This window comes from Oryza sativa, chromosome 2, assembly GCF_034140825.1.
Source record: "Oryza sativa Japonica Group chromosome 2, ASM3414082v1".
Taxonomy (NCBI): Eukaryota; Viridiplantae; Streptophyta; class Magnoliopsida; order Poales; family Poaceae; genus Oryza; species Oryza sativa.
This window is the reverse complement of record NC_089036.1, coordinates 32879569-32894737: the sequence shown is the minus strand read 5'-3', so window position 1 is coordinate 32894737 and position 15169 is coordinate 32879569. Positions and strand designations below refer to the sequence as shown.

General features: G+C 40.6%; 1 protein-coding gene across 5 annotated transcripts; it reads right to left on the bottom strand.

Moving 5' to 3' along the window:
• Positions 1 to 3332: 3332 nt before the first annotated feature.
• LOC107277268 (uncharacterized) lies at positions 3333 to 14775 on the bottom strand. 5 transcript variants are annotated; one of them, XM_015770378.3, is made up of 20 exons: positions 13239 to 14775; positions 11271 to 11356; positions 10824 to 11192; positions 10644 to 10727; positions 10117 to 10539; positions 9467 to 9533; positions 8568 to 8663; positions 8471 to 8498; positions 8221 to 8324; positions 7911 to 8114; positions 7474 to 7727; positions 7166 to 7390; positions 6868 to 7089; positions 6739 to 6792; positions 6499 to 6564; positions 6268 to 6405; positions 5869 to 5922; positions 5508 to 5567; positions 4561 to 4926; positions 3333 to 4486 (listed from the first exon to the last, which is right to left on the bottom strand). In XM_015770378.3, exons 1-20 carry the CDS (start codon positions 14560 to 14562, stop codon positions 4319 to 4321), a joined length of 4392 nt encoding a protein of 1463 aa, XP_015625864.1. In that variant the 5' UTR covers positions 14563 to 14775; the 3' UTR covers positions 3333 to 4318. The 5 variants fall into 5 exon arrangements, with proteins under 5 accessions (XP_015625864.1, XP_066163178.1, XP_015625861.1 ...); XM_066307081.1 differs by having other exon boundaries at positions 7911 to 8111; XM_015770375.3 differs by having other exon boundaries at positions 8471 to 8663.
• Between the last annotated feature and the right edge of the window lie 394 nt (positions 14776 to 15169).

Below are 15169 nucleotides of genomic sequence, written 5' to 3'. Positions count from 1 at the left end.
TCGATCGATCGATCGATCAATCGAACAACCGCATGCAGCAGCAGGGCACCGAATAATCCGCGCTTTGGAGGTGAAAGCAACGTGGGGTATCGGAGCCCAGCCACACGCCGAGCCCGAGCCACTCGCGGATCGAATCGCTCTCCCTCGCCGCCCTGCTCCTGGCACGTACATCGTCGAGGGAGATAGCACATGTACAGGAGCAAATATTCCTCCTCCTCCTTCCGGTTCTTTTTCCAAAAGCAACAATTCGCTGGATGATTGGTCAGCAATCAGCACTGTTCATTGGTCCAAGCTAGTAGCTGCCGACCCAAGCTGCCTGAATGAGGGTACTGGCCTTTTGTTGCGCTTTTGACCCAGTGCTGGTAGGGAACGACGAGACGCAACGTAGGGCCGTACAGGCAAATATGCAATGCAAGAGAGGAGAAGAGAGGCTCCCGTGAGACGGGCGGCTCGAAATCTCCCCGGCGAAAAGGGACAGAAAAACAGGAGTCGACGCGACCGTCTAGAAGCAGAGAAGCCTGGAGATATCAGTGCGTGTGTGTGTGCGTGCGATTTTCCCTGCAAAAGACGGCGCCTCGCGCGGCTGCAACAACAGGATTCGGTCGATCGGTTGGAGATGCGGCGGTGGTGGCTTTTCGAAGGGTCGGTCAAGTTGGAGTTGGGGGGTCGCATCGCGTGCGCCGCGCACCACACCGACATGGCCTGTCACAGTACTACCACCGTATCACGGATGCTCATTCGTCCCGATCGATATTTTTGCTGGTCGGCTCGGCTTCGTGCCGTATACTGTCGTGTCGTGGCCGGATGGCTGCAAGCCTGCAACGAGTCGTCGTTGCCTTCGCTAGCTGACATTGTGGCTCTGTTTATTGCCTGCTAGTATATCTCGCGGCGGTTTTTCACGCCCCTGCACGGGTACTGATCTGTACAGCAAGGCTGAACAGAGTAGAGAAATTAACGTGAAGCCTATCAATAAAATGTTGGTTAGTCCTCACCCTCCTACGACTACGAGCCAGATGATTCCAACCTACTCCCTCAGTCCAAAAACAAACACAATTCTAGATTTGAACCTGGTTCAAATTTAGAATTAGGTTTTTTTTAAGGACGGAGGAAGTAGTTCTTTTCTGTCGACTCTGTAAATAGCTTTATTTATTTGTTCATATTTGTGTAATCAGCAAGCATATTACTCAGTGCTACTTTTTTACTAGTTTCACAATGATTATTATCTAGTAGTTATCAGGGTATGAATAAGACATACCTCAGTATCCTTGGGGTTGTGCAGTGTACAGATATGATATACCCTCGAATATACGGGAAAGTTATCTTAGTCCTAAGGAATTCAGCAGATATATAAGAAAACTGTCTTTCCAAATATAAGGTGTTATAGTCATATTCGAAGGAGTTGCGGACTCTGTGATCTCGTACGCGTAAGGTATTCTCCAAGTTCTATTTGAAGGCCAAGACACTTAGGGGTATAAATACAAAGCTCTCAAGGATACGGGATCATCGAATCATAATCTCACAACCGGGCATAGCAGAATCAATTCGGAGGACTCGGAGCCAAGCCGCCGGTTAATCTCGTCGAGTTAATCTCGACAAAGGTCTAATCGGTACTCGTCGGTTCTATTGTTCTCTTAATTTCTGTGGTTTTCTTCATAATCTCATATAAACTGGATTAAGCCTATCACCTTACGAGGGGTCTGAACCAGTATAATCTTTGTATTCTGTGTGTTTGATATCGTATTGTGTAGATCCTACTCCAGCGTACCCTGATACCCTCATAATAGGTCTACGGGTATCACCTGTCAACAATAGTAGAGGAGCATCTAATTCTTATTTATCAATATATCTCTCCCCATTTATTTTCTATTAAAATGTAAATTTTTTTCATGATTTTCATTAGCACATTTTTAAACGGTTAAACGGTATGCTTCTTTCTATATAGAAGTTGCTTTAAAATATCAAATATTTTTTTACATGTTTTAATAAATAAAACTCAATTAATTATGTGCAAATAGTTTTTTTATTTTGTATACACTGACTTTGTCTTCATCTTAATCTATTTTAAACACCACCTGAATGCTCTATGACTACGAGCGTATCATGCTTACATGTTACTGTGCATTGCGTTTCTCGAGCATGTACTAATCGGTGGTTCCATCCAAGTGATAATTAACCGTGGAAGAACGGTTAATCGAGGGAGAAATAGTAGTAGCAGTACTGTATTCTGTATATAAGGGGACAAGGTACACATTGGGAAAGGGAACTGTACTCTAAAAAGTAAGTGTAAGGTCCTATGACAGTGATTTTTGCGACGTGCCCATATCTGCTGGGACGCGTCTAAACATCAACGCCGTAGAGGAAAAAAACTGTTATTGCTACGATGACTCCAAAAATTTAAAGAACGGCCGCAAATTATAGCCCTACATTCATCCAAAAAAGAGTATAGGTTTGTCTTGGTTATTATTAACGTTTGACCATATGTCTTATTTAAAGAAATTATGATTAATATTTTTATTGTTATCAGATGATAAAACATAAATAGTACTTTAGGTGTGACTATTTTTTAAAAAAGTTTGCTCATAAATTTTTGAAATAACGAACACAAAAATCCATAATTGCACTTAAATTGAGACGGAGGTAGTAGTAATGACCAGCTAAATCATTCGAGTTAAATCCCCAAAAATTTACAAGTTAAATCTTGTATGAACCCTCATGTAGTACATCAGTATGTGTTTAGTTCCTGTGCTAAAAATTTTTTAAGTATACGGACACACATTTGAAATATTAAACGTAAACTAATAATAAAACAAATTACAGATTCCGCCCGTAAACTGCGAGACGAATCTATTAATCCTAATTAATCCGTCATTAACAAATGTTTACTGTAGCATCACATTATCAAATCATAGCGTAATTAGGCTCAAAAGATTCATCTCGCGATTTACATACAAACTGTGCGATTAGTTTTGTTCGTCTATATTTAGTGCTTCATACATATGTCCAAACATTTGACGTGACGGAAAAATTAGAAGTTCGAAGAAAAAATTGAGTCTAAACAAGCCTATGACAAGTAGGCAGGACACTGGCGTACCGAAATAGGAGTGGGTGACATAAGCAAACGCAATACTGAACGCATACCAATATTGCAATACAGTAACATGAGTACTGGACAGCAGCATTATTACGTGCAGTACGTCATACAACGGTTTACTATATCGGCAGCCTTAAGCTCAGCTTTCCGACGACTAAAAAACAAAAATGCAAATGCGTACAATTAATGACAAATCAATATTTGGAAATATACACCAGGTACTTGGGGTCCGGTCCAAGCATACAACAAATGAACATAAGTACCACTAAAATCTTTAGAAAATGTTTTTTTACATCGTCTGTGTGGCTCCCAATGGTAGGAAAGATTATTAACCCAAGTTACAAATCTGGACGGCAAGAGGAAAACACCTGTCTCAGACTAAAAAATTATCTGCATCTAACATATAAAAAAGCTGACTACCACACCAGACTAAGTTATTACTAGTCATTAAAACAAAAACCTCTTGTTTGCTGAAATATTAAATGGTTGTTAACAAGCTCCGAGCAAGTCACCCGCAACCAATCAACATAAAAAAGAACAGGGTCAGACTGTACTGCTGTATCTAAAACTATACCAGCTATCACCACTTCACCATTAAAATGGCTGCTGTAAACCAACAGTTCCATTTCAACTGCTTTCGCCGTCTCCATCCCAACAGGCAGCAATGAATCAGACCTCATTAGCCATTACCAATTGCCTGTCTCCAATCCCTTGAGCGATTATCAGCCCCGCGGTGGCCCTGACTCGCACCAATGGACCATTTCTTTTCTTGTAATCCCAACAAAGAGTGGTTATTTCTTTTTTTGTCTTCTGCAAAGCTAAACTATCACTTCTGCAACGCTAAACTATCACACGCAAAGGCAAGAATGTACAAAGAAATTACAGAGAATTTATATGTACAGGCGAGAAAGGCATCTTTGTATATCCTCAAACAGGTAAATCCACCCATGTTGCCGTTCACCCGAGCGACCTGAGGCGGAGCAAGATTTCTGGTAAAGATCCCACACCATACATTCATCTGTTTCGTTCTCTCGTTCACATTAACTCAGTTTGCACCGTTCTACAACTTCAGCCCAATTGGATCATCGTTTGCTTGGAACCCTTTGTAGCAGCAAAAGACTGGCCAGCCCCACTTGACGCTTGTACTTTCTGGCTGTGAAGACCAAGGAAACAAACGTCTTCTGGCCTTTCTTGAGACAAGATTAACCATCTTGATCTCAGCTGCTCCTATCCACCAGGCTCTTGTGGTTCATGGGCCTGTGTATTTCGATTCCGCAACTTGTCTTTAGAAAGAGAGTCACGAGGAACATATGCATACCCCTTCGGAAGACGTTGGTTCTGTGTAGAAGCTTGATCAGATGTCATAAAAAGCTCCTTTTGAAATGTTTCCCTATTCTGAAAAACCATGTGGTCTACACATTAGCAAGGTACAGAAAAGAAGTAAAAAACCTGAAAACAGAAGTACAAACCTTCTTATCCTTCGTCTTCTTTTCTCCAGCTTCCAATTTCTGTGAGGTAACTGGTCTTCGCGGGAGCTGCTTACCAGCAAGTGATCCTCTTTCACTAAACTTCCGTTTGAACGATATCAGTGTCCTTGAGCTATCAGCTGTGTTTATCTCAGCATCCCTGTTATTCAGAGAAAACCTGATCGCCTTTTTCCCAGAAATAGTACTGTCCACTGTGACATCATCAGACCTTTGCATGGTTCCACTGTATGATTTGTTGTTAACAGAAGTAGTGGCAGATTCTGAACTTGCTCCATGTGTAAGGTAGGAGAAAACAAGAGTATCCTTCGTTTTGGCAAGTATGTCATGATCACATAGAACCCTCTCACGCTGCATAAATTATTTTAAGGTTTACACACGGAAATATCAAGACAAATCTGATGTATAAAAAAGAAAATAATCTCAACACTCAGCAGTAGATTTTAGTGGATTAATGGTTGAAATAGCATTCACGTGCACAAAACCATATGGATTTGTTAATTGAGGGTGTATTTATCTGGGCTTTTCTTTTTCATGATAAAATACTAGTAACACGTCCAAATATCTCTTCAAAATTGACTTTCTAGCAAATAATATATACTTCCTCCGTTTCATAATGTAAGACTTTCTAGCATTAACCACATTCATATAGATGTTAATGAATCAAGATATACATGTGTGTCTAGATTCATTAACATCTATATGAATATGAACAATGCTAGAAAGTCTTACATTATGAAACGGAAGGAGTACTAAATGAGTAACTCAAGCAAGATTTTCACCTATTAATATGAAGGAAACAAAAGGTGATTCACAAAGAGGAAAAAACACAAGGTCAAAGGTAGTTTCTCCAAACAGGGCTTAAAGTAGCTTCCTCATATAGTTCAATTTTAAGAAACAAAGCAAAAAGTATAAGTAGGGGCCACACATACCTTCACCTTTTCTCTCTTAATTATCCTCTCGCACAAGAGTCGCAATTTTTCCAACTCAACCTGCAAAATTGTAATGTAAATATTTCATCAGGGATTGAGGGATCATTTAATCAATGTTCAATGAGAATGGACATCCTTCAGACATTTCCTCAAGGATTGTTTGAAGTACAAAAAAGAAATACAAAAACAAATATTACTTATAGAAATACAAAAAAAAATTAACAGGGCCTCTAGAAGAAAGAGGAAGTGAGGGAACACAGGATTTGATGCACTGGAAGTTAGAAACCTTAGATAGTAACTGAACAAAAATATTGTATCACAGATCAAAATAGGAAAAGTGAAATGCATCATATATACGAACCCTCATTCTTTTCATGTTGTTGAACTCCTCAAGTCCATACTGTTGCATATCAGCCTGCATCAATTTCGAATAACAAAATAAGATTACAGAAAATAATTGTACCAACACAGGATTTCCATCTACTCATGCATCACATGCTCCCTTTCCGATTATATCGGAAGGAAAATGAGAATATGCAACCAAAGCCTTCAAACCGGATATAGGATTATATGAACCCTCATCCACCCCCCTTTCTTTTGTTTAAGTGTCACAATGCTAAAATGAGAAGGCAATTGACTAATTTCATTTCCTATCATAATGAAAGATTATCTACAGCATTAGTAGAGAATCCTGATCTTAGGTAGGAAAGAAGAGGCTCATCATTCCAGAACAGTTTCTATGTTAAACTAATACACTCACCTCCTTTTGCTCTATGCTGTGTTTGCTACAATATGCCTTGTGTTGCAAAATACCACCAGATCCTTTTGTGTTCATGTAGAAACCAGCATGTCTAGCACAATAAGGATGAAAAGTGGTTTGGCAGTCCCCATTATTGCACTGAATGGTAGAAAAAGACAAACTTATCAAGATTCCAAATGGTTGGTTTCATCATGCATTGAACTAGAAGAAAGAGCAAAGATTATGATGTACCTTTAGACATGCGCCAACAGTATGAAGGCAGACACAGCAAGTATCTTTGTCCTTTACAAGACTTTCCTGATAAATGCATCAAATAGCCAAGCATCAAGATGATGCAATATAAGATGATATGCCAACACTGACAAACAACCTCAGCTTCTAATTGTGCAAACAATAAACGCAGTTGAGACGATCCTATGAGTTCCTAAAATTGAAAAAGGGATAAATGTAATGTTGGGTATAGAAGACTACCATTCCTTTGACTGGACTATCTTGTCCCCTCACATACTCAGTCTCCAACAACCACTAAGAAAGCATTAGAAATATTAGATATCACAAGATGAGTCACATGAAAACCAAATATAATACTCATTTAAATACCTCAGCACAGAAAGCATGAATCCACTGTCCATCTGCAGTCTTTCTAAATGCACCTGATGTGCCATGGCACAGATCACACTGCACTAAGGACAGGTTTGTGCCATTGCAATCTGATTGATCACCAACACAAGTGTCTTCTGGTGAAATATCTTCGCAAAGTTCACACTTCCAGGGGCCAGAAATATTCTCAATATTTCTATAGCAACCTATGTGGACTGCAGCCTGTTGAACATGTCAGAATTAGTAACACAAGGGAGTACCATAAGACTTCAGAATTCAATAAAATACAAATAAACACCTTGCATCTGGAGCAGACAAATATCCGGTTCAACACAGTCTCACTTCGCATGCATACATCACAGTATAGTGCATTTTCTTTGGAATAATTTGGCATATGAAAAGTGCTGCGGTTATTATCTTGTGAAATTTTGTTGTTGGGTGGCTTTGACAAATCCTTGAGTCGTAGTAGTGAAGAAGTCCGCTGGCCAACGTTTGGAGGTCCAGTGCCAAATTTTGGAGAATTCTACAGGTACAAAAGAAATAAGAAACATAGCCTATGCAAGAATAAGAATTTGTTAATTGACCAATCAAAGTACAACAATAAACCTCTTGCTTAGCAGGTACTACATCATCATTGGCATCTTTTCTCACAGTTGAGTTACGTGAGGAGGCCACAACTGCAGCTGCAGCTGCAGCCAGAATGGCCTGGGCTTCTTTATGTCTCTTCTCTTTTCTCCCACGTTTCTTAGCTTCTCTAACATCACGGAGAAACTGATTGACAAAAATAAAATCCCATTTTCTCCTACTGAAAGCATCCAACTCACGAGAGAGATTCTGGACAACCTTTGCTATTAAATCTTCTGCGAGATTAAGAAGCCAAGTGGTTCAGAAAACTGAAGAAACAATAAATTCATCATATAGACAGTATTGTACACTGTTCAAGCAAAGGTCCATTGAAGAAGTAAACAAGCAATAGAGGAAACATAAAAAGTTTGATTATTCCATAAAAAATACAAAGAATAAACAACCACAGTATATTTTACCATATCTGTGCTTCAGAAAGGCAGCAGTGTCAAGTAGCCTGGCTTGCAAGTACAGCATTTCCCCTTCTACTTCATCATCAGGTGAGTGCTCAAGGATACCCAAGGATTTTGCTCTTGAAACTTGATCCATCACATCTGTTGTTTCTGTAAGTTTTATCGAGGAACCCACACGCCTTCTCTCATCGGGATAACATAACGGATCTTCTGGTGATATTTGGACAGAAAACAGATTTAATTACATCATAGCAAAAAAAATTGTATTATGAATGTACGTTAAGTAGTTAGCTAGGACAAGCCCTTAAAACTTTACCAGGGTGACATGGTGCCAGCTTATCTTGCTTGAACGTGTTGTCCCAAAGCTGAGTCATCTTTTCCTTGATGAGTGGATGGATATAATAGTGTGAATCATTGAAGCTGCACACAGCAAAACAGCAGTTAAGATCTTCCAGAGAGCATGCAGAAAAAGAAAATAAGGAAGGGGGTCACATTAAACAAAGAAGGGAAGTAAAACCATAGAAGAACAACTATAATTCAATTGGTTGAAATTTCTTTCGTCTTACTTGGAAAAGGGCTGTCCAGGAACATGATCTGCGTTGCAATCATGGTTATTCCCAACACCATTTTCAACCAAGTTTAACTCATGTTTTACATTATCACCTGGAGGAAAATATTGATTCAATGAAGAGACACCCTCCAGCTCCGAGCCAGGTTCAGCCTCAGTTAAGTTATATCTTTTCTTTCCAGGAGATGTACCTGTAATAACATATTGTAAGAACTAAAAAAAGGCAAACAAATGACCGGATAATGGAAGAAAGGGAATGATATCTGAAGAAAGGGCAAATGCATTGCCAGATAGCATTGCAGCAACAGCTATCCAAGTGAGACGAAATTGAGAAGACATCCAAATAGCCGTAAATGCCCATAAACCAGAACATAAACAGAAGAAATTGAGAAGGCATACACTATGGCCCTTAAATGCCTGCGACAAAACAGATAGATATAGAGGAACAGACCAGCCCTATCACATCTCACAAGTCAACAAATTCAGTATTACCAATAATAATAACAGCACACATACCTTGACTCTTAACTAACCACTAAAGAGTGGCAATATTTTAAATGGTTAGCAATAAACATATAAATAGTGTTAAATCAACACTTGCAAATTTACAACCATCAACATATAAATATTCCAAGTAAGCTAACTAACTAAGAAAATTTACAAAGTTAGTAGGCACTACATTCTGATAAAAGCAGTCAATCTAGCACAACTACAAATAGCATTCAGAGCTGATGCAGCATTACAGAGAAAATGTTGTGCAATCTCTTTTCAGGCTATTTAAGTTTTTTGCGGCTTTGTGGAATTTTAATTTTTTTTTCCTAATTCTGATTGTGGATGAACAATTACCAACAGTAAATTGAACTTCCAGTAACTAATGCAAAAGAGAACAAAAGGATAGGCCATCAAACAATCAAAATGTATTTTACAGTCCAGAAATTGTACCGATTACACAGAGAGACGAAAAGGCAGAGGGAGATACTTCATCATATTTTACCTTTATTTTCATTTGGTATCGCCATGGAAGTTCCAAATTGTGTATTGCCAGAGATGTTGTTCGATATCTGTCACAAGGATGGGAGTCAGATAGTATTTATGATGAAAGATTTAGTTCCTTAAGATAATAAAATAATGATAAATTCACCAGTTTGTTTTTAATATTTTTTTAGTTGAACACTTAGCGATAAAATTATTAAGGCAAGTATTGCTGTGTAACCAGTATAAATGGAATGCAAGTGTTTCCATGTCAGGCACGCGCACACGCACCCAACACGCGCACATACACAAGAGAGACTAATTGGGGAAGTGGAAAATCGTTGCTACATTTACAGACCAACTATCGTTTGCATGAATGAGCAAATTATAGTCTCACCTGACAGCTGGCAGAAAAGTATAGATTGCAACACTGACAATGAAAGTGGCCTCTACTCACTACTTTAAATGCTTGTGCCAGTTATTCGCTGCCAGTAGAGAACACTTTCATTGCCAAGTTGTAGGTAATAAGATTATAATTTGATCATTCGTGCAAACAATAGTTGGCTGTCCATAAATGTAGCAATGATCTTCCACTTCCCAAATTGGCACATGTGCGTGCGTGCATGCGTGTATGAGCATGTGTACAGAATCATTAAAAGTAATAAATCTTACCAATCCTCCATGCTCTTCCTTTGGAGTACCTTTAGCACAATCTTCAGCAGGGGAAGAACACTCACGCTCAGCGCCTGCTTCAGCCATCTTTTTTATTCCATTCTGCAAAAGGGTTGTTACTCCAGTTGCACAGACAGCTGTGTTATCCCTCATAATCTTGTTATTATCTTTAGATCTTGTTGATGAGGATTTCATCACAGCAGAATCTGACAAGTAAGCTGTTGTTCCTTTCTCATCATTCGGAACCAATGAATTCTTCATGTTTACACTATTTGTATCCTCAGACCTGCCTGGTTTGCTATTATGCACCACCATTGGGCCCCCTTTAAGAATCTTTGCCTGAGCAGCTGGTATATGTGCAGAATTTTGGAGCCACTTGATAATTTTCAGTTTCAGACCATGGGAAAAAGTGGTGGTTTCACCCTGACAAACAGATCATTAGCAAAAGTAGTTTATATCCTCTCAAAAAAAAAAGACAAAGTAGCTTATAAACAAATTGGCATAGTAAACATATAGTATGAACGTACCACAAGAGCAGCTTCCAAAGATTCTGAAGAAATACCCACTTCAGATGCTACATCACCAACACTAACCTTTCCTTGATCAATTAGCTAAAATACAGTACAGAAATTAATGTTTCTTTCCTTGGCATGGGTTACGTAGTAAATATCAGAGTCCTAACTGAGCTTTGCCAGAGTAGAAATTACCTTTCTAAGAACAAGAGCAACATCAGCAGAGTTTCTCATAAGGTTCCCACCAACCGAGAGATTGTCAGTATCCACTTCCATCCCTTGGATTGCTAGGGAATCTGAACTTCTAACAGTGTGGGGTAAAGAGGCTTGCTCTATGGTCTCTACTTTGATAAGGTTACTAGAGTTAAAGCTAGTGGCTTCATAGTTCATGAATTTATCCTTGTTCTTGCGCGTGAATCTTAGTTTTGGTACCTTTCCAGTGATAAGGTTTGCATCTTTTAGCCTTGCTTCTGTAGGACTCTGGTGAGATGCACAGTTACTTCTCTCTAGAGAATTGGCATATCCAATAGTAGAATGCTTTGAGCAAAATGCTCTCAGCTCGACCTACATGGAAAACAAACAAGTTGAACAACAGCGACCTAAATAAGGCTAATGGCAAACACCTGAAGAAAATGATCTCACATTAGGATACCCAAATTTTCCCCATATCTCCATTTGATGCTTGGACTCTCGTGCACATATAGGATGAAAAGGTGTTCGGCATGTTCCTGAAAACCACATGGATAACTAGTTAAAGGACTTAAAAAAATGTGATGCTAGTTTTAAGTGCCACCAAAACTGACAGAAAATATCAAAGATAATTCAAATCATAGAATGCTTCTATCCTACAAAATATTATATATGAACAATAGTTTAATATATAATTCACTGCTTACTCCATCTTCACAGCTAAGACTTAATATGTCAACTCACATGTACTTAGTGTCTTAAAATACATAATTTTGTAATTATATTGTGAACTAAACTTTAAAGCCTGGGTTCTCAGTATTACTTATTACATTGTTCTTAGCAGCCTTTTTTTGAAGTCTGTGGATATGGCATAAGTCAATTAAGGGTGAAATTATGATTAAAAGCATATTATGCTTCCTGCAATGTTTTTTGACAAAGGGTCAAATACTTGGCACCATCACAAAAATCAGAGAGTTGGAAAATATTATCATATGTGGCAATAATATATATAGGCCCATGCCCTATGTGTCATTCTCACATGTGATGGTATTTTGCTATTTGCATATCTTTACGATGGCGTTTTCCAATTTCTCTTCAAAAATGGATATTATGGATGTTCGCATACATTGAGAAATGTATGGTTTTATGTATCTGTTCGCAAAAAATACATAATGTAAACCACACTTATCAGAACCAGACCGGCCTGGCAGTCCAAAAAGGAAAAAAAGGGACCAGATCCCAGCCAGTCTGGCACGCTGTTGGATCATTCAAGCAGTTAGCCTGACTTGAACAAGTAAAACCCTGGCCAAAGTGGACAGTTTTTCAGTGAACCAGCCACAAAATGTGTGTGGCCCCAAAAGTTGGTTCAGTTATTAATTGCAAAAAAGTTATACAAGGGTATAGGTATAACTAACTAATATGCAGTTATCCATCATTAACAGCAGCATAGTAACTGGTTGGACTAGAACCCAGTTATCATTTTGATATGCTGTCATGTAAAATGCAGTTACAACTTACAAGATAACCTGGCATGTAGAGAACTAAAATGGATATCTGTATACACATTTCTTTTTACTATATATACGAAAAATATTTAAATAAAGCCAACAAAGGTAACAATGTAAACCCATTATTTATTGCATGAAAAAGTACCATTCTACCAAATTCCCGCATGCCAAACATAGAATTATCTTTGCCAGCAATATTCCATCATTGTATGGTGTAGCAATACTTCTGCCACAAACTACGTTGAGTTAATGAGTTGAGCAAAGTCATCCATTCAGATGAGGATTACTTCCTTTGGAAAGTTATCACCAGAAATGAGATAAATGGCATGTTTGGTAGCTTTGCTCATCCTTATCTAGCAAGGTCAGTGGACAAGGAAACTGGGTTGCCTTGCTTGGTTTGGTAATGGACACACAAGTCAGTGTTCCCCATTTTTTGATGAAAAGACAATTCAGCTCTCCTCTCCTAGCAATGATTTCATTGTGCATTAGCAAGGGTAGCCAAGGAACCAAACACACCTACTGCCCAGCTATTTTAGCAAGAATTTTGTGCTACCGTGCAACACCTGATTTAGAATTACCTCCTCAGGTAAACCTGAGTGACAGCATATTTGCGGTTTTTCATTGAATAGACCGATAAAGTTGCTACATATCTTCCAGTTCAAAGGCAAATTTAAAGGTTGCTTTTGAAGGCCCACATTGAAGAAAGGAAAAAAAAATAAGCAATGACTCGGTCTTAAGAAACTCGAGACCGCAGTAGAAGCATGATGCAGGGAAATTCTATGCGGTGGTACAAAATGGAAGTGTGCAAGAAAAATTATCTGCAAAACACTGATTCTAAATAACTTAAATGTATATATACATATAGTTCATCTAACTAAAATAGTAAAATGGAGACATAGGGTAAAATACATACCATGACTACATCGGACACATACACCATGCTTAACCTTGCAAATGCTGCACACCAATTTCCACTGATTCTCCTGGACACTTCCAACATTAGTAACAGGTTCCATTGATTCCATGTCTTCCACAAGAGCTCCCGGTGTCCAAAGGCTACAAAACAAGTGCACAAATTTAAGGTTCCCCCCATGCGCTGTTTGACCAGGCTCCCCTTTGACAGGTTTTAGAGCGCCTTTCTCTTTTGGGCATAGAACACAAGGCATCGACAAGGTGTTGTCCGCATCTTTCTTCAACGACTGCAGTGACTCCAAATCCTTACACCAAGTGCACAACCACTGGCCATCAGGCACAACATGCAAACCATAACACTTCTGGTGCACAGTTACCTTACAGCGGTTGCAATTGAGCATGCTATTGGACACCGTACTACTCTCCCCCAAACAACAAACATCACATACAGAACTAGCCTCAGCTCCCGAGCGCGGTAGCAGAACAAGCTGCTCTAACCCTGCATCCACACCTAAAAGCTTCCTCTTCTTGTTGGGCCGTTCTGAAGTGAGCACAAACCGTTCCTTTGATCCTAGCAACCAATTCAGTGATGATTCTCCCTCTTCTTCACATTTTGATGATACAATGCCAGCACTGCTAGTAGCTTGCTCCACTTCCAATGGCCAATTCTCCTGTTGCACAACCACCTCATGTATGCCCTGCTCTACACTCTGCTCACCGCGTTCCTTGTTACCAACGAACTGTCGCACAATCACCTCATGTATGCCTTGCTCAACACTTTGCTCACTTCGCTCACTCCGTTCGCTATGCTCCTTGTTACTGACTCTTTCTTCACCACCCAGACCCAAGTACGAGCTTGTTTCAGCCACAGCCACATCAAATGTCTCAGCTGTGTCCATCAATTCCTTGCCACTGCCCACAAATGGTATGAGGATGCACGAATCGAGCCCGCCATAGCCGAACGGAAACTTTGGCATTAACATATCAATATCATCCAAATTCACCGGCCGGAAATACGCCTCGAACTGCTCCCACACGCCAGTCTTCGCAGAGGGCTCCGTGGCTGGCTGCGGCGGGAGCTCCACATCAGCCACGTCCTGGGGCTGAATCTTCTTGTGCTTCTTCCGCGCGTCGCTCTGCCCCGACCAGTTCACGAGCCGCGCGGGCAGCGTGGGAACCCTAGGCGCCGTCCCCTCGCCCTCGAACGGCGTCCGCACCGACAGGGCCTTCCTGGCCTGCGCGTACAGGTCCACCCCGACGCCCGGGGCGGCCCCCTCCGGCAAGCCCTCGGCGCGGGCCATCTCCCCGCGGCGGCCGCCGCTCATAAAGCCTCGGCCAGGGAAGGGGGCATCGCCGCCGAGGCCCCCGCGGAACACGGCGGGGGTCGGGGGTAGGGCCTCCGGCGAGGAGGGACGGCGGCGGAGGACCGGGGGGCGGAGCTAGGGCTAGGGCTAGGGCGCTAGGGCTTCGTTCCGCGAGCCCGAGTATTGAAGAGTGTCTCCTTCGCGTCTGTTCTTCCTTCGACTCCTTTCCGGCCCGATTTTTCCGCGTCAGTCTCGCTCGGATCCGATGGGAGAGAGGGGCGGGGCTGGGAGAGGCTCGCGGCGTCAGGACACGGGTTCGGTTTTGCACGGGAGGCACGCAGCATATGCTCTGCTGCTCTTCTCGTTGGGTTTGTTATACTACTACTACCGGCAGGCACCTTTACTCACCGTCCTCTTCACGCTAGCAATAACGTGAGGTATCGAAGTAACTTCGAAATAGAGTGCGGTGCAAGTAAAATGAAATTTACATTGTGGTGATATTTGGTTTAAAAACAGTAATAAATACGTTGCGGTAATGAATGAGTTTCAAGAATCTACAGAGTTTTTTTAGCGGAGAAGTTTCAATGAAGTTGACGGTTTAATGAACTATGCATGGTTAAGATAACGA

Excerpts from the sequence above, each read along its gene's own strand:
- LOC107277268 (XM_015770375.3), bottom strand. The coding sequence starts at position 14,562 with ATGAGCGGCGGCCGCCGCGGGGAGATGGCCCGCGCCGAGGGCTTGCCG. Across the intron at positions 11,357-13,238 it reads ATGTGTCCGATGTAGTCATG|GAACATGCCGAACACCTTTT; the intron begins GTATGTATTTTA and ends TGTGGTTTTCAG. Across the intron at positions 4,487-4,560 it reads AGAAGACGAAGGATAAGAAG|AATAGGGAAACATTTCAAAA; the intron begins GTTTGTACTTCT and ends ATGGTTTTTCAG.